Below are 21946 nucleotides of genomic sequence, written 5' to 3' on the forward strand. Positions count from 1 at the left end.
TCAGCATTTGATCGGAGCGAGGAAACTAAACCAAAGTGTTGCTCTCGCAACACTTTAATCGACAAAGCCGAACAAAGGTGGCCGCAAAACATGTTGCCTATGCAACGTAGATCTAGTTTGTTTTAGTGCAATTACGTGTCGTTAAACTGCTGCTTTTTTTACTATTAAGTGATTCTAGCTACTAGCCATATTAAGCTTCGCCTGCTTTTCTTTTTTTTTTTATTGATTTTCTCTTTGTTTTTTCCCACAGTTTTTTTTATATAATCAATTTAATTTTATTTTTAGTTTTGGCTTCTTTTCTGTTTTTTAAGGTTTATATTTCTCCATTTTCCGTTTTTCAGTATTTTTCTTCTTTTCCTTGAACTTAAGACTGCTCAATGGAAATCATCTCCATGTTTTTCATATTCCGTTTTATGGTCGAAATCTATTTTCTTTCTTTTATTATTGTCATATTGATCCAGGTTGGTGTCAGGATTTACTTCTTATTTGATAAAAATAGCAGTTTGATAAAATAATGAGCGAGAAAATTCACAGCCTGTTAAAATGACGGTTTTGAATATATGCTTGACTATGGCAACCTGCCATAGTCAAGCATATATTCTACCTAAATGACCCTTGTACTTGCAGTAGTGTCACTTGTAAAGCTTACTATATTCATAAAAAAAACAGCTAAAGAAAAAACGAACTAGCACTAATTACAAAATGACACAGAGGGCAAAAATTTATTCGGTCTTTAAGAAGCGTTTTTCGAACGGCTGGCGGTTTTCTTTGAATTTTGTATTTTCTTTCTTCGTCATAAATGATCCTCAAGGGCATATCCAGACTTTAAAAACGCACCAAAAATGTGTTTATATACAGTTTTGTTACGTTTTTAAGAGTCGGACAAAAATTTTGGGGGAGGCGAGACAGTCAAACCCGATATATATATATATATATATATATATATATATATATATATATATATATATATATATATATATATATATATATATATATATATATATATATATATATATATATATATGTTCGCTTGCTTTTTGCAGTACCAACTTCAAAGTTTTCGAGTACAGTATAGGTTAACGATCGGTTTCCACTTGATGATTCAGTGTCATTTCGTGCAATTCAGTTTCTGCATTCGGTTTCGACTTGATGATCCAGTTTTAATTCTTGCAATTCAGTTAAGTAAATGAAACTTCTTGGAATCAGCTCATATATCAAACTCTGAAAATCTCTAAAAGTTTCAATCAGTTTGCTTTTCAGAAGGATAGTTAATATTTGTATATTATTGAATTTCTTTTCATTTATTTTTCATTGCCCTTTCTTGTGAATAGATATGATTCTGTACTCCTTTTGGGAGCCATTGAAATAGAATAAGTCCATTATTGGAGCAATCATTCTATGTAGTTCAGAAATCTATGGTGTTATGTGAAAACGCTCCTGCGTTACTCAAAGGTAAAGATAGATAAAAAGAGTGTAGTCATAGGGTACACTGGAAAGTCAAAGGTTTTTCATAAAGCTAGCAGCAAAATATCTCGATCAAAAGGCATAAAAAAGATAGCTTGGCAAAAAAACGAAAGGCAAGAAAAACAAAAGACTTTAAAAAAAAGTCTTCTGTGAGAACCAGAAGCCTACTGACCGCATAATATTAAATTTGTAGGATGGCTTTAGGTATCCGTTTTACAACGCTACACGATTATTTTCAAAGCTGAAGGTATCATTAGCCATTTATATATGTGATGGACAGTTCTGTTGAAATTTTTTCGTTTCTTTTTTAGGTATAATTGAAATACCAATGAGAGAGTGTATTGTAGATGGAAGAGAAAGGATGGGTGTTCAGTACGTTGCCCCGGGTGAAAGAGCCAAGATCAAAGTCTTTGACGCAGTTACCCAGTTTAAGGTCTGTATTACAAGTGAATATTCTAGTAACGAAATTTGGGTTTCAATAAAGAAGCAATTCAGTTTAAAAGGAAAAGTTCTAGTAACATGTTGTATGACCACATTTCCTATGTATAACGTTTGGGAAAAAAGAAGAAAAACTAAAAAAAAGTTATGAATAATTAAGAAACCAAAGAGAGGTAATAAAAAATAAAGTTATTTCTCTTTCATTTTCTCTGTCTGCTTAGAGTTTTCTTCAAAAAGTTAGTTTTTGTTTCATGTTTATCTTTTTTATCCAAAATTCTCTGAACCCTCTGAAAATTCCACTATCACCATATTACCCTAGTCGCTGTAATGCGAAGATTGGTCTTTGATGTATTTTTGTGTTCCACCAAATCCTTTTGTATGGAAGGGACGGGCGCAGAAATCTGGGAGGTGGGCTCATTAGATGGGAAACTGAAAATTATAATGCCACTTTTATTGGGCAAATGGGTACTTACAAATTTTAGTAGACGGAAGTGGACTTGTTTGATCCTGATTATCTAATTTGCTTTAAAATTCTAGTGATCTTTCCTGGAGGAGCAGCCTTAATTTTTTTCCACTGGATGTCAGAGGGCGTAAGGGGGCTAAAAAAGGACCAATCCTCGTCTTGATTGACATCATTTACCCTGTCAGCTGTATTTTTGTAGACGGATCATTTTTGAACTGGTAGCTATGATTAGGCAGCCAATTTAACCGTACAGCCTTTGAATAATCCGACGGCTATGATTTGCTGTCCAGTCCAAGCCGGCCCTGCTGCTGACACGTTGAATTATCAATCAAGGCAAGGCTTTGGCCCCTGGGTTGAACTGACCATAGGGTACAAAAAGTTTCGGCTGGGAGCAAAGAAATATCCGGAAGAACTTTTTTCTGATCTGATTGAATCTGAAATTGTGATACTCTTGGGCCAAGAGCACCCCAGTGCATGGAAAAAAAGTGGAATTATGGCCTGCCCGAAATTATTCGTCCGGTCCGGAAGTATGGCCCTAAATTATGGCCTGCAAAAAGACCTAAAACTTGGACTCAGAAGATTTTCGATCTGCGCAGACCCCAAGGAGCTTCTAGACTTGACAAGTTTTTGATGAGCTAAAACCAGAGTCGCAAATATTGATGACGATCAACAATGGGCCCTTTGTTTTGTAGGTGTTCTGACGTCATTTCCAACTAATTGTAACTTATTTGTGATCGTAGAAAGCAAAATGACAGAACTGTAAATAGATTAATACAAATTTATTCCTAAAATTAATAATTAATAACTTAATTCAAATTTTTAATTAAAAAAATAATAGATTGATTGTCACAAAATATACTATTGGAAGTAGTTGAAGCCAATTTAAAGTAGGATAACATCATTTTAAGAGTTGCTTATTAGAAGATGAACCTCAAGCTGCGTTATGTCTTGTTAGTAGGGTAGGATAAAATCCTCGTCTTCGAGGCAAGTAGTTCCAGCAGCAAGTAGCTAAGCAGATGTCATCCTTGAGGTCAAACAGCAATTAAAGTCTTAAAACAGTAAATATTTTCTATGAGTAAAAAATATCAGACAAAACTTGAGAGGAAACACCCTATTGTTCGTTACTGTATTATTTTGATAGTAGATTAGTTACAAGGTCCTGTATTAAGTTACAAGGTCAGATTACCACTCGGACAAAAGTTATTATCTCATTAAAATCCACATTTGAATAAAAAAAAAGTATTATTCAGTAAACGTAGATAACAAATAATGAATGGGTGGTGACCTAGAATTGAGTATAAAAAAAATACCATCACTTCCTGGTGATGTTGAAAGCACTCGGGCCTAAGAATACCCGAATGAAGATAACCAATTATGAAATTATTGGTTAATGTCACTCCCCAATTTCAATGATTATCCCTATTCAGTTTGAAATTTATAGAACATGTTGACAGGACCAAGGGAACCTCAATGAAGAGAAAAGAAAAAGTCTTAAAAATGTTTGTTTTTTCGATTTGTTACTTCTGAAATTTTGTGACAAGCTGAAATTCTTTTATGAATATACAACCGGATACATTTAAAAAAAAAAATCATTAAATAAGATATATTTTTCTTAAGGAATTTCCACAGTTTGGTGAGTCAGGATGGCTTCAGTCTTATACAAGACCAGTTGTCATGAACTCGTTCCATCTGTATGATTGAAAACTTCTTCCTCCAACCACCGGAATCATATTTTATTTGAAGAGCTAATGTGCAAAACCACGGCTGATTAAACACTTTGACAGAACATTTTGTTGCCTAGGTTCCGATAACTAGTTCCCATAGATTAGAACCCATAATTATTACCCTATTAGAACCCATAATTAGAACCCTAGAACCCATAATTAGTTCCGAAGCCGAAAAGCTGAACAGAAAATTACAGATGTCTCTAAACCCAACCCATGACAAAGCTAGGTCAGCTAAAAAACAAATATAAATTAATTAAAAATGCCTCTTCCAATAAAATGTCTTCAAAGAAAATTAAGGAGCGGGATTAATTTGTAAAACCAACAGAAGTAAAGTCATATAATGAATCAAACTTCAAACAGACAGTAATTACCATAAGTAAGGGCGGGGATACCGTCCATTCGAATCATTTAAAGGCGAGATTGTCATTTCCGCTGAATATGTTCTGCAAGTTCTATATTTTTATTTGTGCCCTTGACTACCACATACTGTGATTTGAAGTCGCAGGAAGAATTCCGGAAAATCGTTCAAATTATAACATTCAAAAAATTGAATAATCAGCCTTTCAGTGTTTCCCGGAGACTTAGTCTTTTAAAATTTTCAACGCTTGTGGATTGGCGTTGTCCGCAAAATGCTGCAAAAAAATCATCCGCAATTTGGAAAATCGCTGCGATTTTTCGCCAAACACCTACGCAGGAACTATGAGTCACTGTTGACTGTTGAATATCAATAGTTACAGATTTTGTTTATAATAACTATAGTCAGTCGCGAGTAAATATCCCTTAAAGTATCCCATATTCCGAAAGGTTATAATGTTTTTAAGAAGGATTTAAACACATTCCGAACACTGTCTTGTTGAAACGACAGTCTTGACAAACACTATTTTGTGAAGCATCGGATCATACCTGCGGACGGGGAAAGAAATGAGCTGTGGAGGAACACCTCTCTCTTTGGGATTAGTTGGGCCCTTAGTCTTTTTCTAAGGTGATCATTTTCTTAATCCTCATTCTATGCATTCTAATATGATTTGCTTCACTTTTTCTAGATGTCCTTGCCGAAGATCAAGGAAATTCATGCTCTTTGGTATGGTATCATATAGTTTCATTTTTTTTAGGTATTATCAAAATGTCTTAGAAATACAGGAGCCTTGCTCTTGGTAAAGCCAGAAACGGGATTCAAGCATCAAATACGAGTTCATTTGGGCCTTGGATTAGGCTGTCCTGTTCTTGGCGATCACAAATATTCCCATATAGACAGCTTCAAGCCACAGGTTTGTTTTTCTTGTCTTTTTTATCATAGTTCATAGAGAAAAGAATCTTAAAAAAAAGATGAAAAAAAATAAGTAAAAAAAATAAAAAAAAATATGCCATTACCCCTCTGAAATAATATCAGTCCCGGTGAAATTCACTCAAATTTCTGTTCGAAAGCTCCTGTGAAGTATCTGAAATTTCTGTTGGAAGAGACAAGCTCCACACAAGACAAGCGTATTCTAAAATTGGTCTGATCTATGTGAGGTAATCCAGTCTCAGTTGTAACCCTGAATAGCCTAATTGACTTACAGGATAAGAAGAAGCATTTCAGGGTTTGCCTTTTTAATGATTCTATCACTATTACCACTAGAAGAGCCAACAGCGCTGAACGTTAAACCAAGGACTAAGGCCAAATATGCACATGGGGCTGGTGAAGGAGTTGTACAAAATCTTTTCTCAGGGAAAAAAGTGAACGGTTTTTGGTTTTAAATTCGTTGATTAAAAGACTGTAAATCGAGCATTGGTTTTTAAAATTGTAAAACATGGCATCACTGAATTGGGGAACTGACTGGCATCACTGAATTGGGGAACTGACTGGAGTTTTTCAACGACATATTCTAGGAGAATTGACAGCTACTTTTGTGTGATTACGGTATTTATCGAATATGGAACATATTTTTGACATGACGTTCGATAAGAAAACGGTGTATACCAATGTAGAGAAAATGAAAATGATTAAGAATCTGAAACGAGGGTAATTTTCAACCAGTGAAAAAATAGCAACGAAAAGATAAAGTAGATGTTTCGGCAAGACCTCTGCCAAGCTGTCCTCAAGCTGTTGCTCTAAAGAAGAGAAAGGAAAAAAAGTAGATATTAAACAGGTGTGTAAAAAGTTCCAAAGCTGCCAGTAGCAGAATTCCAAAAGCTGCCAACACTTTAGAAGCAAAACTTGTGTTTTGACAGTTTTTCTTGGAGCAAAAATTAATTTAAAAAAAATTATGCATGGCGGGTGCTAAAAAAAAAAATCAACACTTATCCCTTAAAATATCCAAAAAGGTGGGGGTGGAGGGGTGCACCCCTAAGGTAGTGGCGGATTTGGAATTTGGACCGGTTGGGGTTGGTACGAAATTGGTTTTTAATAGTTGAGTTGTTAATAAGTTTTTAATTGTTAAGACTGTTACTTTTTGTAAACAAGTTTGAAATAAAGTATCAGTTATTTTGTGTGGTCTCTGTTAGATTTTATTGATGACGCATATCGCCCAAAGGTATTGAATTAATTTTAGAATTTTCAAGGGAATCTGTCCCTACTACCACCAAAGCCAACTGGGAGGCGAAAATCTACATTTCGTAATAACAAAGAGGGGAAATTTAAAATCCTAACTTCTTTAGGCTATGGAAATGATATTTGAGGATTGGGTTGTGTTGTCAAAATTTGGGGGTTTCTAAACTTACTAGAGTAACCGGGGTGAAAAAAACTGAATATTTAAACTTCTGTTTACTGTAAACAGTAAACAGTAAAAAGTGTCTGTTTTCTGTTTACTGTTTTCTGTTTACTTCTGTAAACTTCCGTAAAAAATTTGTTTTCGAGTCGTGCTATTGGCACAGAGGCGATTAGATTAATATCATTACTTTTTTCGCTGTCTTAAAATTTGGGCCTTGCTTTTTTTGTGAGGCGGGATGGTTTTTACAACATTCTTGTTTTTGGGGGGATTTGTATAATAGAAAGTAAATATATGATAAGTGTAAGCATATTATTAATTTACGCTTTGGATTTCGGTGAGCAGATGGTGGTCACTTTACTGCCTTATTTCATCTAATTAAAGCTCTGCATTATATGACATATCAAAACATCAAAGTTCATATCAAAACATCTTAACATCATATCAAAACATCAAAATTCATATCAAAACATTTGACATATCAAAACATCAAAACATCAAATTTCTGATGATATTTCAGAAATGAAATATCATCCTAAACATCAAAGTAAAGGCCAAAATCTTTAGGAATATCTGAACTTTAATAAAGGTTCATATTAGTATACACTTAAAACTAAGTATATGAGTCGAAATACTCCTTCATAGGTCGGAGTAATCATTTCAGAAAAATATATTTTCGAAAAAATTGTTTATAAAAGAAAGCAAATAATTATGTGTTTTTTTTTATCTAGCCGGGTGGGTATCTGAATTCTCAGTTTGAATCAATGGAATGGCACTGATTTTTTTTCTAAACATTTACGAATGAAATGTTGAAACAGAGTGGAAATTCACACCTCTAGGATCAACCACGGAAACAGAATTTCTTCAGATTTCTTCTAAAATTACTTCAGAATTTGTCACCTTCTCAATACCAACCAGTTACAAAATATAGTTCTGTTTTGTATAGGGGCTGCATATATTTGTCCATAAAAATGTATACTCTGCTATATATACACCTGAGGATTTTTATACTTATTTTGGTACACGCCATCATATCATACTTCCACGATTAGTCGTCTATAAATCAAATTTTTCACCACAATTCTCTTACTTAATGCTAAATCTTAACCGACTATCAAATTTATTTTTTTTGCTCAACAGACATATAGAGATTTGAATTGAATATCTGAAAATTTCAAAATAAAAAAAAAAAAAAATTAAAAATCTACCCCAGCTTGAAACCCTGAGAATTTAAATCCTTTCAAATACGAAAATATGCAATACAAATACAAAAATATGGCGGGAGTAGAAAGAGAAAATAGACAATCTTATAAAATTGTGAATTATAATTTATGCAAAATACATCGAACTTTAATAAGAGGAAAGATACGTTATATTTTTACGAAAGGCGAAATTTTGATTAGTAAATTTTTGAGATTTCGTTAAAGTTGACACTATTTATTAAAACACTATTTCAAAGAGAAATAGTGTTTGGTTAATGTTTCATTGCCTATACTTAAAACCCTCGTTTTAAATGTCTTCTATGTATTTTATTCTCTGTGTTCAGTGCTTCTTTTTAGACTCCTAAACGATTTAGTATTTAATGTTTAATCTTTTACGAGTATACTATGGTATCCTAATCATTATTTTCTACTCTTTATTACCATCATAATTACTAAACGATACCATATAGCTAGGCGACACACTAAATGGCTTTACCTATACAAATAGTCACAAAGAATGCATGACTCCAAAAGATGGTTCAAGACCATTTTTTTTTGACAATAGAAAGCATTAGTCTCTCGCTATAGTGGTTAGAATTACAAAGGCTAAAAATTATGAGAAAATATTAAATATCATATTTTTTTTTATTGATGGTGAACAGGTTTTTTTTTATGGTGGGATTGTTTTTATGATTTACTATTTTTATATAAATATTTTTAAATCGTTTAACTTCAACAGATTTATTGGAGCTTTGATCCTCACCAGATTCTAGATTGAATTTACGACCATTTCCACTACCTCCTACGACGTATAATTGTTGAGATTCCCTTTAAATTGCTGGTATTTTGTTGTTCACAAGTTTATCAGAGCAACCTATTATGCGTCCCCCGCTAAGAAATATCCTGGATCCACCCATGGTCCCTCTGGGATTAGTTGGGCCCCTAGTGAAAAACTAAAAAAAAGTTGCAAAAAAATTGGTGGTTTTTTCCGTTTATCACTTATTACTTTGTATTTATCTATTGTATAGTTAGTTTTGGCTGTGTCTCTGTATTTTATTTTGATCACTTGACCTGTATTGTTTCGACATTGAAAAGGTTTTTTTTTTATATAAAATTTCATTTTATAGTTGGTCCACTATATCATGTATGGTACGTTATTTTTTACTTTTATTTTGGAAGTGACTAAACTCGCAGAAACAACATGTTTTGTTGTACTGGCAAAAACAACATGTACTGGACATGTATTCGGTTGTAAGTGTTATGGAAGAATAGAACTTCCTTTTATTTGTTTTACTTTCTCTTTGCCGACTGAACTTTGCGCGTGGAAATGTTAAGTGTAATTGACTGGGGTAAATTTTCTCCAGGATTGAATTGTCCAGAAGATTTTTTCATGGGGAGTGAGTATTTTGTGCTGGATTTCCTGGCATTATTTAATAGACGATCAGAAATTAAATAAAACTAAGCTTTTGCTACTGAAAGTAAGGTTCTCTATTTTTTTTTTTTTATTTTTGCCCTAGAAAGCGGGGTTGAACTGTATTTTTTATACAGCTTTCTGTTTGAGATACGGTCAGTCAGTTGACCCGAAACAACCTGTAGGTAATTTATTTTATGGATATATTGTACAAATGGTGTTTTATTTTTACCAAGTTTGGTACTTAAAGGTTTCTGGGGCTGTTGACTACAAGTTTCAGGCTTTCATTGCAACATAGTGTTTAAACGCAAAAACTGTTTATTCTCACCAACATTGAAATTCAAGGATTTATAACGTCACTATTAAAAAATCTGAGGATATTACGACTATATTAGAATTACGGTTTAAAAAAATAACAATCGAATTTAAAGTTCAAAACTGAAATATATCAAGCTCGCTTTTCACAATTAATGTTCAATTTTCACAAAAGTCGATATTTAAGGATTTTTTCGGGTTCTAATTGTCTGTGGCTTAAAATAAACTACAGAATTCTAAAATTATTCCATGGGTAATCCTGTCACGACTAATTCCACAATGACAATTAATATTCGGTTTTTATTATCAGGTTAATTTAACTGCATGTATGAATAAAATTATTTAACCCCAAGGTCCTACGATTAGAATATATAACAGTTATTTTAATTATATAATGAACAGAAACTGAATTAAATATAAAAATACGTCTAGAAAAGTAAAATACTCCCCGCAAGCCTGTCCATATCCAGGATTTTTGTTTGGGGGGAGGGGTGATTATAAACCAAACTTTAAAAAACACATCAATTATTTGTTTTCATACATTTCTGTTACTTTTTCACGATTTGGAAAAAATTTAGGGGAGGGGGTTCATATTCAGTAACCTCCTCTCCTGAATATGACCTTGTCCGCAAGTAATTTTTTTTTTATTTCATAAAAGATTTCATATTTCACATTTTATTTCACATTTTTCACATTTTATTTCATAGAGTCATTAAACTAGTTGAAGGTGTCGTGGAAAATCTTCAAAATTTCGAATATTGGTCTTTTTTGCCCATAGACGAATGGGATGAATTACTCAATTTATTTTCTCTTCCCAAAAAATATTTGGAGGGGTAAGTAAAACCTCTGTCCTGCTTCGAATTGCCTAGACAACCAGCTATCAAATAATTTTGTGAAAAATTATTTTTCTTTTATTTTAAGTTTTTATGTGACCTTAGAAAATTCAAAATATTATTTGAAGGTGTACCTATTTATTGTTGTTTTTTTTCTAGAGATTGACTGAAGACTTATTGAAGTCCTTGAAAATTCGACAAGCTGCTGTACGAACAATGCCAATGTTTTTACATGCTGCGTATGTTGCAGTCCCATTTCTTGGGCCGAACGGAAGAAATCTGGTCCTAAAATCTGCTCCTCCTCCATTGTTCAGAAAAGTAATGAAGTGGATGGGGCTTCGAAGTGGTAGAATATTTTAGCTTGTCTCAATTTTATTATAGTTTTAGTTTGCTATTAAACGGTTCGTTACTGATCTGAGAACCCTTGATCCCAAGTTTAAAGCCATTTTGATGCAAAACCACTGATCTAATTGATACTCTGCGCTTGCGCTTTGATATTTTAATTGATACTCTGCGCTCAAAAAAGGATTTTTGAATGAAAATATATAAAATAGTATTTTTCAGAGTCTGGGGGGGGGAATCCTCCTCCACCCAAATGGTGCCTTTGCAAAGCAGTCATGTCACTCTTAACGTAGTATGCTCTCAAAAAGAATATCCCTCAAAATTGGGTATTAGCGTAAGTTTGCTCAAGAGGCTGGTTTAGTTGTTGGGGTTTTCATCGTGAGAAAAAACTTTGATATCTTCAGGAACCGTGTCAAAAAGTTTTTTGCAAAAATATAGATCATCTCTGACGTGCCTATTGATTGAAATCTGGTATTTTTCGCGCTTCTGAGATATTTATCAAAAGCTGTTCAAAAGGTAATTCATTTCTAAGATCACACTAGCTAAGCAAGATGTGAAAAAGCAAAAATACAATGTCAAGCTTTTCGCCGAGACCTCCATTTTCAATTTAGGGGTTGTAATTTACGGTTGTTTTTATTTATTTTAGCGGTTGTTTTTTACGGTTTTTTTTTTATTTATTTTGGTGGTTATTTTTTACGTGTTTTTTTTATTTATTTTAGTGGTTATTTTTTACGGTTTGTTTTAATTTATTTTAGTGGTTGTCTTTTACGTTTTTTTTTATTTATTTTAGTGGTTGTTTTCTACCGTTTGTTTTTATTTATTTTAGTGTTTTTTTTTACGGTTTGTTTTTATTTACTTTAATGGTTATTTTTTAGGTTTCTTTTTATTTATTTTAGTGGTTGTTTTTACGGTTTGTTTTTATTTCTTATTGTCGTTGTTTTTAATGTCCTGTATTATTTTTCTATCTTTGCACTGAGGACGATTGAGCGGAGGTCTCGGCCGAAATAATTGCATTGCATTTTTACTATTTTACAGGCTGGAAATATCCTCATTCTTTCATCTGCTTGAGTTTTTTCTCATCTTGTTATATTTTAATTGAAGATACATTCTCCCCTTTGAGAATAGCTTCGCAAACAGTTTTTGTCAGTTGTCTTAGTACTGTAAAAATGCCAGATACGACCTTTAGGCATGACAGCACCAAAAAAAAGTTATTGTTTATCCCTGGCAGCAGCCTAACTTACACTTGTGGGCATAACTCAACTTGTGAGGTAATTACCAAAAATCGGTTGCCAAGCTGTTCACTAAGGGGGACCAGCAAGTCTGTATAGAGTCTGGGGGATGAAAGTGCCGTTGAACATACATTGTACTGCTTATCTTCTTGTTTAGAGCAGCATACCAAACGACTTTTCACAATTATTTCAAAATGAAAATTTAAACGACAGCCGTTAGGCACAGTAACAACAAAATACAGGGTTGCCGTTTGTTCCTGACAGTAACCTAACGTAAACTTGGGGGAGTAACTTCACTTGTGAGGTTATTACCAAAAACCGGTTGCCAAGCTGTTTCCTAAGGGAAATCAGCAAGTCTATATAGAGTCAGGGGGATGAAAGTGCCGTTGAACATACATTGTACTGCTCATCTTCTTGTTTAGAGCTTTGGACCATTATTGGTCGTAAACATTCTTGTTTACGGCTTTGGACCATTATTTCAAAATTCTGAAAATGTAAATGCCATTCTTTAGGCACAGCAACAACAAAATACAGGGTTGTTGTTTGTTCCTCACAGTAGCCTAACTTACACTTGGGGGAGCAAATCCACTATTAAGGTAATTACCAAAAAACCGATTGCCAAGCTGTAAGGATATATAGCGCTAGGGGGATGAAAGTGCGATTGAACATGCATTGGCCTGCTGATCTTCTTGTTTAGAGCAGTACAGCCAACGACTTTTGACAATTATTTCAAAATTCTCAAAATGTAAAACGACATTCTTTAGGCACAACACCAACAAATTATAGGGTTGTAGTTTGCTCCTGACTGTAGCTTAATTTACACTTGGGTGATTAACTCCACACTTTTGAGATAATTGCCAAAAATTGATTGCAACGCAGTTCTCAGAGGGAGGGTCAGCAAGGATCTATAGAGCCAGGGGGACGAAAGTGTGATTGAACACATATTGTCTTGCTGATTTTCCTGTTTAGAACGGCGTTTACCATTTTTACCTTTACAATTGCCGGCTTTTACCATAGCAAACGGCTTTTGACCATTATTCCAAAATTCTGAAAATGTTAAAAACTGATTAATAAAATTAATTAAAATTAATAAAATCTTTCATTTTTTTTCTACCGAGGTATTATAGGGTTTGAAACTTAAAACTGAGTTTGGTTTGAACAATAAGCAGAAAAAAAAACCTTTAATTTTGAATTCAGTTTTTGGCAATTATTTCAAAATTGTGAAATTTTATGGTAAAAAATATAGGAACGACTGCAACAAAATGAAGGGTTTCTGTTTGTTTCTGACAGCAACTTACAAAAATAAACTACGAAACAATGTTTACGAACTGTCTGTTGATAAAGTATCTCTATCCAATTATATAGCTGTTGTTTATCATGATTAGTAGTTTTCCAATGACGAGGAATCTGGTCAAGGGCATATATTTTCAAAATTTTCGATGTCGTAATTAATCTTTTTTTTATAAATTAAGATAAGATAGTTATGAACAATTTAATAAATAACAAGCTTTTATTTTAAAATATATGAAAAAAATTTGCTCTTGACTCGCAAATAATTGATTGTGTGAGATTCTTTGTTTTTTTTATTGTTTTTTTTTTCAAAAAGCATTTTTTTTTTCTCTATGGTTTACTGCCCCGTCGTAGCAAAATCTGGCAATAAAAAATGTTAGGATTTACGAAGTATATTAGTTTTTCCCTCAAATTATATCAAAAACATAAAAATAATCAAAAATAAATTTAAAAAATAAAACAAATACATAATCGTATACTCCCAAAAGGCTCTGTGGTTTACAGGAATGGATACAGAATTTATGTTTCGGTGATACACCAACGAAGAATAGGCTTTGTTTCTAGGTATTCTTCTTCCCTCCACCCTGTAATCAGTGCAACTTTCGATCCTCAGGGGGGGGGGGACGTGTACCAAAAATTGTCCCCTGGATCCACCTATGGTGGCTTATGCAGGGTGATTGAAAATAAGGAGAAAAAAAAACACACGTCACGAAAAGAAAATGATGAGTTTACCTGCCGAAAACTCGGCCAGAACAAAGTGTCATACACATGAAACAATACAGAAACATAATTCCAACTTGCCTTCAGGGACATCTGTCCCATGCTGGGATAGGTAAAAATACCAGAAAGCAAAAGTGTTTTTACAATTTTTTTGAAAGAACCACACGTGACGCTTTTTAGCTGACTCGGGTAAAGTATTTCAGGCAGCATAAAAGACAGTCAGGAGATTGAAGTCTAACTGTGGAAGTGAATGAAATTTGAGTACTGTGAGAATTACGAAGATGATGCATAAAATGATCAGAAACAAAGCACGGACTATTTCTTATGGCCAAAGAGACGTCACCGTTTTGTTGAAGAAAAGGAAAGACGCATCTAGAAGAATATAAAGAGACTTCAAATCAAACAAAAGCTTATTAAGGTTCAGGATACCCATGTAATTTGTTGTATGTCATTTTTCTGCTCTTCTGCAGTTTTAATGCCCCTAACTTGTGTAATAATTTGGTTTAATATTCCCTAAGACAATTTAAGTACACTAATGATTCTGATAGGCAATTCTGAGACGAATAAATCTAATGGTGCAAATACCTTGTCCTTTTGATGAAAGTTACGGACGCAGGCGTGTCGCGTATTCTCTTCTTTCAGAGGGATAAGAACTATTTTTTTCAAGGATAAGGTTTTTTGTTTTATCACATATGTTACAGAGCGATATTGGAAAGGAATAAAAAGCTGACGTCCATGCAGTGGTGGGTTAAGAGACGTAAGATTTAAAACATAAGAAAAAAAAAAACTTTTAGAATCGACCCAGGAACAAGTTGACGCTGGAGTCTTTGTTCCTTTTGCGAGATTTGCCGCTCTACTTTACCATCTTTTTCGATAATTACCATCTTTTTCTTTTTCGATAATTACCATCTTTTTCTTTTTCTTTTTCTATTTTCGATAAGCTATGTCTTGCATCTTTACCCTGACTGATCAATCATGGATTGTTACGCTTGAAAATTGAACAATGTTGCTCTTCGACAAGTCACGAACGCGATACACAATTGGCCTTGAAGTGATGTACAATATTGAGATTATAGTGTGGTTGGAATGTGAAACAGCATAACCCTTAATTAAGTGTTGCAAAAACAGGGGTAAAATTCTAGATTAGGTGCTTCTTGCTATCTTAGAAAGTAGTTGACTTGGGTGAATGAAACTTTCAATAGTGAATCCAAAGTCTTAATATATATATCTTGGGAACGTATTGCCAAGCAACTGTCACAACCCTTTCCCTATTTCTAGGGCTTAGACGATTGCATATATGATAGGTCTATCTAACCTATCACACACAACATGTTGGTATGCATAACCTATCTAAATTTGGACAAAAAAATTGCCTTAATTTCGGGTTTTCAGTGTCTTTTTGTTGGCACTAATCGATTGCGTATATTAATTTTTGTTGCAGCTAAGTATTTCAGCCAGATTTTAAGCCTTATCGGGGATTTCCCCCTGAATTTATAAATGTATATTCAAATCCTTATGACAGGAGTATGTATGTGAAGTTTGAGTGAAGGTATGAGGTTCAAAACGCTTCCTTTATATTCTAGACCTGCACGACCCGTGTAGCTCCCTGGTGTCACCTGGGTATGTGGCATACCGTCATCAGTGCCACTACTGATGGTACTATGGTTTGGTGTCGTGGTCGAGCGGCAACTGTCCCCTGTGCACTATGCTGCCCCCAATATCCAGGAATTAATGGGTTGCCAGGGTCAGTCCTGAAATCACCAGTGTAAGTCCTCTGGCACCACGGTGCCATAATCAGCTTTTAAGAGCCTTGGATTCTACGAGTCCTGCCATTTGTTATACTCAATAAACAGTCGGGATACGATAAGTGTTGCTTCCGGTGTCTTTATGTGCCACACTATTTGATCCAAGATGCCACTGTAAGGGCTAGAGTTGTCAGGCTAAAAAAAATCGTCTTCTAAAACTAATATTCCCCCCCCCCCCAGGAAAGATCTCCCAAAAGAGATTGTTTTACTTATCTCGAAAGTAAAACAGTTGAAAATAGGGATGATACCTTTTTATTGACAGTGAATAGATATAAAATTATTTAACTGGATATTTCGAACACATATACAGTGTTTATCATCAGCAGTAAAACTAAAAGACATGAATAAAAATAAACAAAATTTATACCTAATGAACTAATTACATATAGTTTATTGCTCTTATTTTTTTCAGTGCAACAGTGGAGGCAAATCTCTTTGACCTTTTCGGTTCTGGTTCATTAGAATTATCTGACTTATTATGTGGACAGAGGTCATAGCTCTTAGGTGAGGTGATATTTACTTTATTTCACCTCAGTAAATTATCATAAATTGAGTTCAATCCAAATTCACCTGTATCTCTGTTTATGGAATTATTCTTGAATAGAGCTTTTTTAATTTCGATTGTTTCCCTGAAAATTTGCTTTAAACCTTGGTCTCTAGAAATCAAAGAAACATTTTCAAACAAAATAAAATGATTTGGAAAATTAAAGATATGTTCCGAGATGGCCGACGTGAAATCTTCAGGTTTGGTATTTTGCTTTAAAGACAATGAAATAGAATTATGATGTTGTAGCAATCTCGTTTTTTATTCGTTTATTTCTTTTTATTCATGCCTTTTAGTTTTACTGCTGATAATGAACACTGTATATGTGTTCAAAATATCCAGTTAAATAATTTTATATCTTTTCACTGTCAATAAAAAGGTATCATCCCTATTTTGAACTGTTTTACTTTCGTCATGGAAAGACAGTGTGGTCTTCGAAGTTATCTATATAGCTTATCTCAATTCTAAACTAGTCAAAAAGATGTCAAAAGTAGAAAGAATAGCTTACTTCTTGTCAATCAAATCTCATATAATGACGAAATATTATTCTCTTCTCTGACAAAATAAAAACCGCTCGAGGCACGACTAACGGAGACCAACCAATCCTAGCATTTGAAGGGTGCAACGTAAAGTCATGCATCATCCCCAATGTAATAACTAATTCTTGCTTCCACCCCTGGTGAATCTCAGCCAAGTCTGACCGTCCAAAAATACGTTTTGTTGTAATTAGTCATCCTAACGACACAGTTACTACTTAAAGCTAATTATCCATTCTGTGAGGAATCGTCCAAAATTTCACGCGAAAAGGGAAATCCTAAGATTGCAAGTAAATAGAAAGGGGATGCAGGGTTGAAACAGGGAGTCCCATAAATAGGAGTAATTGTAATTTAAAAAGAGAACAACAAAAAGGCCATTAATCTGGTAATCAAGGAACACTTTATTTTCATTTAAGCAGAAGATTTATTCATCGAGGCTTAATGGTCATAACACAAACATTGTAATATGTTACAAAAGGCTGGTACTCTTTGGAGGGGCAAGGAGAGGGGAAAGACATTTCAAAATATCTTCCATGGGCATATTTTACAACCTGGATTAGTTTCTGAAAGTTCCATTCACCCATCTCAATTACTTTCCGAGAAGCTAGAAGTCCCTAATATATAATTTTACCAAAACAGGTCTTAGTTATTCAAACATGCATTGAAATAACCTATAAATTTCAAGCCTTCATAGTTTCGACATGATCTTCCAAGATCTAATCTCTTCCAGAAAATTAACTAACGATAACTCGGATTGGTTCGCAACAAACATATTATTTTTCCAATTTAGCCAGAGATGGAGAAAAATAAAAAACAGGGTTTTGCAGAAGTTGAAAACAAAGAAAATGGTAGATATTTATTATTAATATCGATATTAGTAATGATCGATAATTATCCCAGGGTGTTTTTTCACAGTTGAAAAAAGTATCGAACAATAAGAAGGCAAGTCTTTGAATCATGATTAGAATATTGGAAGCTACAGTGATGAAAGTGGTAAAGTATGGATCAGAAGTATGGACGCTCGGTAAAAACATAGAGATTTGCTACATTTTTTCCAGAGAAATTGCCTACGGATTGTTTTGGGTACCTGGCTGACTGACCGTATCTCAAACAGTAGGCTGTACGAAAAGTGTCGTTCAATCTCGGTTTCTAGGGCTATAATAAGAGAATTTTTGAGATGGCGGGGCAGTTCTGTGGATGAAGGATGACAGATTGCCAAAGATTGTCCTTGTCGGCCAATTGTCTAGGGCCCAATGAAAAGTAGGTTTTCCTCAAATGGAGTGGGAAACTGTCGTAAGGAAAGATTTAAGGAAAATGGGAATTTCTTAGGAGGGTGTAAAGAGGGAGGCTTTGAATAGATTGGGATGGAGGAGAATCGTGTGTAGCCGTGTTGGCCTCAGGTGGCTTGGTGCTGCAGTGCGTTGCTAGTAGTTCTAGTTGTAGATAATTATGTTGTTTAAAGATATTCATTTTTCTGGAGGGCTATTTTGCGGGAGGTATTCTCTGGGGAGGGGGAAATGCCGGCAGCCATTGTGAGAATGAGGGTTCAGGTTTGAAGAAATTATTGTAAAAATTTGTTTTCTCTCGGGGGGGGGGACCTATCCTTTTTGGTACCTTTCAAAGGCCGCAGCTTTCGCTTTAGTTTTGTTTCTTCAAAATAAAGCTCATAATTGTATATAGCCAAACTGCACATTTTTCTCATTTTGCATATTGCTAAATTGCGCATTAGTTTCCAAGTACTCGCTTTTATCGTTTTTTTTAATGCATTAATTAGACACTAAGGAATGCCCGTGAATTTCAATTTAGAATAGCTGCCAGAATATTCCAAGAGTTTATTGGAGTATACTCTATCCAAGAGGATAAGAGTGTATTGGAAAATCCAGTAATTGTCAATATTATTCTTATACTGGCTTGAAACATTTTGCCATGGTTAAAAGTAGGAAGTTTGGCTACTAGCTGGCTCGGTGTGGTCAGGAGCTAAACAAGGTTGCGTGCGGTCCCTGTTTTTATGGCACTTGGTATTAACCAAGTGACATGTAGCAATCGCAAATTCTGTCGGGCTGTCCGTCTGTCTGTCGGTCCCGGTTTTGCTGCTTTAGGCACTTCCAGGTAAGCTAAGACGATAAAATTTGGCAGGCATATCAGAGACCAGACTAAATTAGAAATAGTCGTTTTCTCGATTTGACCATCTGGGGGGCGGGAGTGGGGGGCCCGGGGGGCCCGTTAATTCGGAAAAAATAGAAAAATGAAGTATTTTTAACTTACGAACGGTTGATCAGATCTTAATGAAATTCGATGTTTGGAAGGATATCGTGTCTCAGAGCTGTTATTTTAAATCCCGACCAGATATGGTGACATAGGGGGAAGTTGGGAGGGGGAAATCTAAAATCTTGGAAAACACTTAGAGTGGAAGGATCGGGATGAAACTTGGTGGGAAAAATAAGCACTAGTCCTAGATACATGATTGACATAACCGGAATGGACCCGCTCTTGTTGGGGTAGTTGGGGTTAATTCTGAAAAATTAGAAAAAATCACGTATTTTTAACTTACGAAGGAGCGGTCGGATCTTCATGAAACTTCATATTTAAAAAGACCTCGTAACTCAGATCTCTTATTTTAAATCTCAACCAGATCCAGTGTCATCGGGGAGGGGGGGAATCTTAGAAAATACTTAAAGCGGAGAGATCAGGATGAAACTGGATGGGAAGAATAAAAACCTGTCTAAGATACGTGACTTGCATAACCGGATCGGATATGCTCTCTTTGGTGGGGTTGGGGGGGGGGTAATTTGGAAAAATGAGGTATTTGTAACTTACGAAAGGGTGACCAGATCTTAATGAAATATGATATTTAGAAGGATCTTGTGCTTTAAAGCTCTAATTTTAAATTCCGACCAGATCCTGTGACATTGGGGGAGTTGGAGCGGGAAACCGGAATTCTTGGAAAACGTGAACATTGGGGTATTTTTATCTTACGAATAGGTGATCGGATCTTAATGAAATTTGATATTTAGAAGGAATTCATGTCTCAGAGCTCTTATTTCAAATCCCAACCAGATCTTTTGACATTGGGGAGGGTTGGAGGGGGAAATCTTGGAAAACACTTGGACTGGAGGAATCGAGATGAAGCTTGGTGGATAGAATAAGCAAATGTCCTTGATACGTGATTGAAGTAACTGTACCGGATTCGCTCTCTTTGGGGAGTTGGGGGGAGGGTTCAGTTATTTGGCGAGTTTGGTGCTTCTGGACGTGCTAGGACGATGAAAATTAGTAGGCGTGTCAGGGAGCTGCAAAAAATGAACTTGATAAAGTTGTTTTCCCAGATTCGACCATCTGGGGGGCTAAAGGGAGAGGAAAAATTAGAAAAAATTAGGTATATATAACTTACGAGTGGGTGATCGGATCTTAATGAATTTTGGTATTTAGAAGGACATCGTAACTCAGAGCTCTTATTTTAAATCCTGACCGACATTAAGCCTCCGATTTTTCCTTTTAAATCAATCTATTGCTTCTTAGAATTTTGTTAGAGCTCATACCATATGACCTGTGGCTCTTAGCTCTTCTTGCCTCGTCACAAGTGCCATATGAGCTCTTAGCTCTTGTTTATGCTTTATTCTGATAGAATTTATCGTAAGGAACACAGCAAATGCCATGGGAGAATTAAGAAATAGAAAGACAACACTCTACCTGAGTAAAATTATGCAAATGATTCGGTTGTCCTTAATAAAAATGTTAACTAATCAAATGAATTATTTAAGATTTGAGAGTTCAGGGTGGAAGAATGTGATTCAGAATTAATGGCTAAGAAGACTAAATTGCTTTGAGTAGTATCAAGTGACGACGAAAAGGTAATGCAAGGGCAATTTTATTTCTCAATCAGTTACTTTGAGAATTCATAGTTGCAATTTAATCGTATTATAAGGTTTTTCTAGTAAAGGTAGGTTCCAACTGAGGCTATAAGCATCCCTTGGGTGCACCAGGATAGGTTATTGTCTAATATGGTGCTTATATACATCCCTTGGGTGCACCAGGATAGGTTATTGTCTAGTATGGCGCTTATATACAGTATGATAATGTTTTTTTTTTCAAAATTTTACAGTCTACTTCAAAAGGGAAGTGAGGTCGTGTATTAAAATAAGAAAGGGACTGTGGACTTAAAAACGGATCGAGAGCTGCCGATTTTATTTTATTTTTTTTAAATTGCTAATTGCAATTTACTTGCAATTAGCAATTAATTGCCAATTAATTGCTAATTTATATACTAATTGCAATAGTTCACTTTATGTTTTGACAAAATGCTACAAAATATTGAAACTTAACAAATCAAATGTGTCCTTGGTTATTTGCTGTGACTTTTGTGCCTTATATTTTGTCCTAGCTTGGGAAATCTGTGTAAAAATAATTGAAATATGCATAAAAACAAGTAATTCTTTTAAGTCAGATTTTAAGAAAAATAAACGAAAAAAATTTATTTTTAAGAAAGAGAAAGCATATGAATAATAAGGATTCGTGGATGGGACTTTGCCGAAATGACGCTGGTAACTAAACTTGTTAATAATCCCATCACTAATAAATAGGTAGAACAGGAATAAATAGATGAATAGGTAGAACAAGAATAAATAGACAATAGATAGAGCAAGAATAAATCGATAATAGGTTGAAGAAAAATAAATAGGTAAAACTAGAATAAATAGATAAAGCAAGAACAAGTAGATAAATAGTTATAACAAGAATAAATAGGTAAAACGTGCCAACGAGACATATAAAAGTAGAAATGAAGTCGATTAGCTATGTAGTTAACATGGTAACTATAAAGAGGTTTGCGATATAGTACATGCTTTAAGTGAACTTTATCAGCAAGATCTTAAAAACGTGTTAAAAGGGGCTTTCCAATATTTTCTAAAGTCTGATTTGCTAATGGCATTATAGAAATATTTTAA

The 21946-nt window shown here is 34.5% G+C and overlaps 1 protein-coding gene across 1 annotated transcript in view; it reads left to right on the plus strand.

The window, feature by feature from the left end:
• LOC136033935 (uncharacterized) overlaps nt 1-10953 on the plus strand; it is a 41476-nt gene extending 30523 nt beyond the window's left edge. Inside the window, exons 5-7 of the mRNA XM_065714952.1 lie at nt 1776-1897; nt 5205-5360; nt 10700-10953. Coding sequence (XP_065571024.1) covers nt 1776-1897; nt 5205-5360; nt 10700-10900 — 479 coding nt within the window. The 3' untranslated portion in view covers nt 10901-10953. The remainder of the gene's footprint in view (nt 1-1775; nt 1898-5204; nt 5361-10699) is intronic.
• Nucleotides 10954-21946: the final 10993 nt, after the last annotated feature.

The sequence above is a fragment of the Artemia franciscana genome, chromosome 12 (assembly GCF_032884065.1).
Source record: "Artemia franciscana chromosome 12, ASM3288406v1, whole genome shotgun sequence".
Lineage (NCBI taxonomy): Eukaryota > Metazoa > Arthropoda > Branchiopoda > Anostraca > Artemiidae > Artemia > Artemia franciscana.